The sequence below is a fragment of the Sorex fumeus genome, unplaced genomic scaffold, assembly GCF_029834395.1.
Source record: "Sorex fumeus unplaced genomic scaffold, SorFum_2.1 ptg000080l, whole genome shotgun sequence".
NCBI lineage: Eukaryota > Metazoa > Chordata > Mammalia > Eulipotyphla > Soricidae > Sorex > Sorex fumeus.
This window is the reverse complement of record NW_026606137.1, coordinates 1353495-1356869: the sequence shown is the minus strand read 5'-3', so window position 1 is coordinate 1356869 and position 3375 is coordinate 1353495. Positions and strand designations below refer to the sequence as shown.

The 3375-nt window shown below is 43.7% G+C and overlaps 1 protein-coding gene across 1 annotated transcript; it reads left to right on the top strand.

Annotated features, from left to right (window-relative positions):
- Positions 1 to 535: 535 nt before the first annotated feature.
- Positions 536 to 1789, top strand: LOC130038837 (phosphoglycerate kinase 2-like). The gene has a single exon (XM_056130643.1). The coding sequence runs from the start codon at positions 536 to 538 to the stop codon at positions 1787 to 1789; it is 1254 nt and encodes a 417-aa protein (XP_055986618.1).
- Positions 1790 to 3375: the final 1586 nt, after the last annotated feature.

The following is a 3375-nucleotide window of genomic DNA, read 5'->3' as shown; positions in this document are numbered from 1 at the left end:
GTATTAAAATAAAAGTAGACTCAACCTACCTGTGGCAAGGGAACCATGATAATACAATGGAAAATGCTTTCAGTTAATGGAGTTTGTAAGACCTGACAGTCTCATACAAAAGAATAAAACAGGATTGTTCCCTTATGATTTGCACATTAAAAAGTTCAAAATGGATTTAAAGAACTAGGTGTAGGGTGCCTGAGAAATAGTACAATTTGTTAAGGTTCTTGCCTTGCACACAGACACTCCAAAGCTGGGGCTGCTACTTCAGAATCTTGATGCATTCTGGCAGTTTGAATCTGCCTCAGGCAACATCATCCTGAGTGACAACTCCTGAGTGACAGAATTCCTGACCAATCACAAAGCCAGGAATCCTTTCTTCAGTCCAATCATGACTGCCATGTGGAAAGCATAGGTGTTGAGAAGGGAAAGGCAGGCCTAGTGAAAGGCAGTTAGGAAAGTGTCACCTAGCCCCCTGAGCTGCAGGTAAGTGGTTCTTCAATACTGGGATTTCAGTGTCACCCCATATCATTTTATCAGCAAGATGTCTCTTTCTAACAAATTAACGTTGGACAAACTCGATGTTAAAGGGAAGAGAGTTCTCATGAGAGTAGACTACAATGTTCCCATGAACAAGAACCAGATTACAAACAACCAGAGAATCAGGGCTTCCCTCCCAAGCATAAAATACTGTCTGGATAACGGAGCCAAGTCGGTAGTTCTTATGAGCCACCTCGGCAGACCTGATGGTGTTCCCATGCCTGAAAAATATTCCTTGGAGCCCGTTGCTGCTGAGCTCAAATCCTTGCTGGGAAAGGATGTGCTGTTCCTCAAGAACTGTGTGGGTGCAGAAGTGGAGCAAACTTGTGCCAACCCAGCAGATGGGTCAGTCATCCTGTTGGAGAACCTGCGCTTTCACGTGGCGGAAGAAGGGAAGGGCCAAGACTCTGATGGAAACAAGATTAAAGCAGGACCAGATGAAATCAAAGCCTTCCGCGACTCTCTTTCCAAGCTCGGTGATATTTATGTCAATGATGCTTTCGGCACTGCTCACCGGGCCCACAGTTCCATGGTGGGAATCAACCTACCCCAAAAGGCCTCTGGGTTTCTGATGAAGAAGGAGTTGGAATACTTTGCCAAAGCTCTGGAAAACCCTCAGAGACCGTTTCTGGCTATACTGGGTGGAGCCAAAGTTGCAGACAAGATACAACTCATCAAAAATATGCTGGACAAGGTTAATGAGATGATAATTGGTGGTGGAATGGCTTATACCTTCCTTAAGGTGCTCAAAAACATGGAGATTGGTAATTCCCTATTTGACGAAGAGGGAGCCAAGATTGTTGGGGATATCGTGGCCACAGCTAAGAAGAATGGTGTAAGGATGACCTTGCCAGTTGACTTTGTCACTGCTGACAAATTTGCGGAGGATGCTAAGGTTGGTAAAGCCACTGTAGCATCAGGTATACCTGCTGGCTGGATGGGCTTGGATTGTGGTCCGAAGACTAACAGAAAGTGTGCTGAAGTTGTGGCCCGAGCCAAGCTCATTGTGTGGAATGGACCCGTAGGGGTGTTTGAATGGGATGCTTTTGCTAAAGGAACTAAATCCCTCATGGATGAAATCGTGAAAGCCACCTCCAACGGATGCATCACCATTATAGGTGGTGGGGACACTGCTACTTGCTGTGAAAAATGGAACACTGAAGATAAAGTCAGTCATGTGAGTACTGGAGGAGGTGCCAGTCTAGAGCTTCTGGAAGGCAAAGTCCTTCCAGGAGTAGATGCTCTCAGCAACCTATAGTTGACTTGACTTCTACTTCTGGCCTTTAATTCAGAGTCTTTGGATTCAACTTAGTGCTCTACATTTCACTTTGATTTCGGGTGTCACCTACCTATGTGACGAGACCAAGGCGATAAGCAAGGGATAAGCCATTAGGAAGTCAACACCAACACAGCACTGCAGCTCATATATTTGCCGACTCTCAGACCTCACTGGAATTTCACCATTGTGCTTCCTAGGGAGATGTTCTCCTAACTTGCCTATTAAAGTGAGTTGAACAAGCTGAATTTCTTATTTTTTTAAATTTTATTTTTTTAAATTTATCTCAAATTTGTGATTATTTTACTGCTTTAAACAAAAACAAGGAAAAAAACCCAATTCCCTGGGAAAGGGTGGGGTTGAAGCTGACAACTATCAAACAAAATGCCCACAAAACCCATGAAAAATAATTTAGTAACTCATGGATACAATTAATGATCTACGTTTTTTAAAAAAAAGTATACTTCTCAATCCCCCCACAAAATTTAAAAAATGAATTAAAGACAAAAAGGATTTAACATGTGTGTGCAATCAGAATAGGAAGTCCAGATTAAATCTAGTTTAAAGTGAAGTAATTGGTTTTTCGAAGCATTCCTGAGGTAAAGAATGGTGACCACACTGGTAGGCAGGTAGGGTGAGTAGCACCAGGGACATTTCCAGACCACCCTATCCAGGGGGCAACGCTCAGCTGTGCGAGACTGTGGGAGCCATGGACAGAGCTGGAGCCAGAGCCTGGAGAGGTCGAAGGGCCCTGAACTCAGCCCGATCCCCCAACACGAGTTCAGCCCTGCTGCCGTCCCTGCGCCTGGCATGCAACCCCAGCCGCGGAGGTGACACTTGGGCCCCAGCAGCTGCCAACACCACCACCACCATGGACAAACAGGAGGCATTAAACTCGATCATGAAAAATTTGGTGGCCCTCGGATGAGCTGACATGCTCTGGTATCTGGACATGAGACCACAAAGAACAAAGAACCCAGGTCACCCAACTAGGCAGAAACAACACAACAAGAGTTCTACCTTCTGCCACAGTAACAACGAGCTCGTCTGCAGGGGCCAGTGAGCAGAAGAGATTTTTGGTAAGAAGCTAAATTACCTATTTAAACTAAAATGTACTTTAAAATCTGATACTAGTGCGGAAAGAATGTGGCAGTCATTTCCTGGATAAGTCATTTCCATGGATTTAGTAGGAGTCACTGATTACTTCTTATCTATGTTCAGTGCATCTAGTCACAATTTCTAACAACAGTAGTTTTTTATAAATAGCCTCTCTCAATGCTTTTCAGTAAACCTTCCATGATAAGAGAATGGTTTGTGTCTGGGATGTCCAATTACTTGGGGTCTGGCCTGCCCAATTAGTAGCCATGAAACAAAGAGGACTACTGAATCAATCAGGAACTTCAAATTTTGTTTAATTTTAATTAACTCGAAATAGGCACAGGCTGTTTATAGCTGTTGTCTTGAACAGCATAACTTTATATATGATATAAGAGAGTATAAATTTCTTGGACGGGCTATTATTACCTGATTGGAAATGTTTAGCAATTCATTGGTCTATTCATTCCACC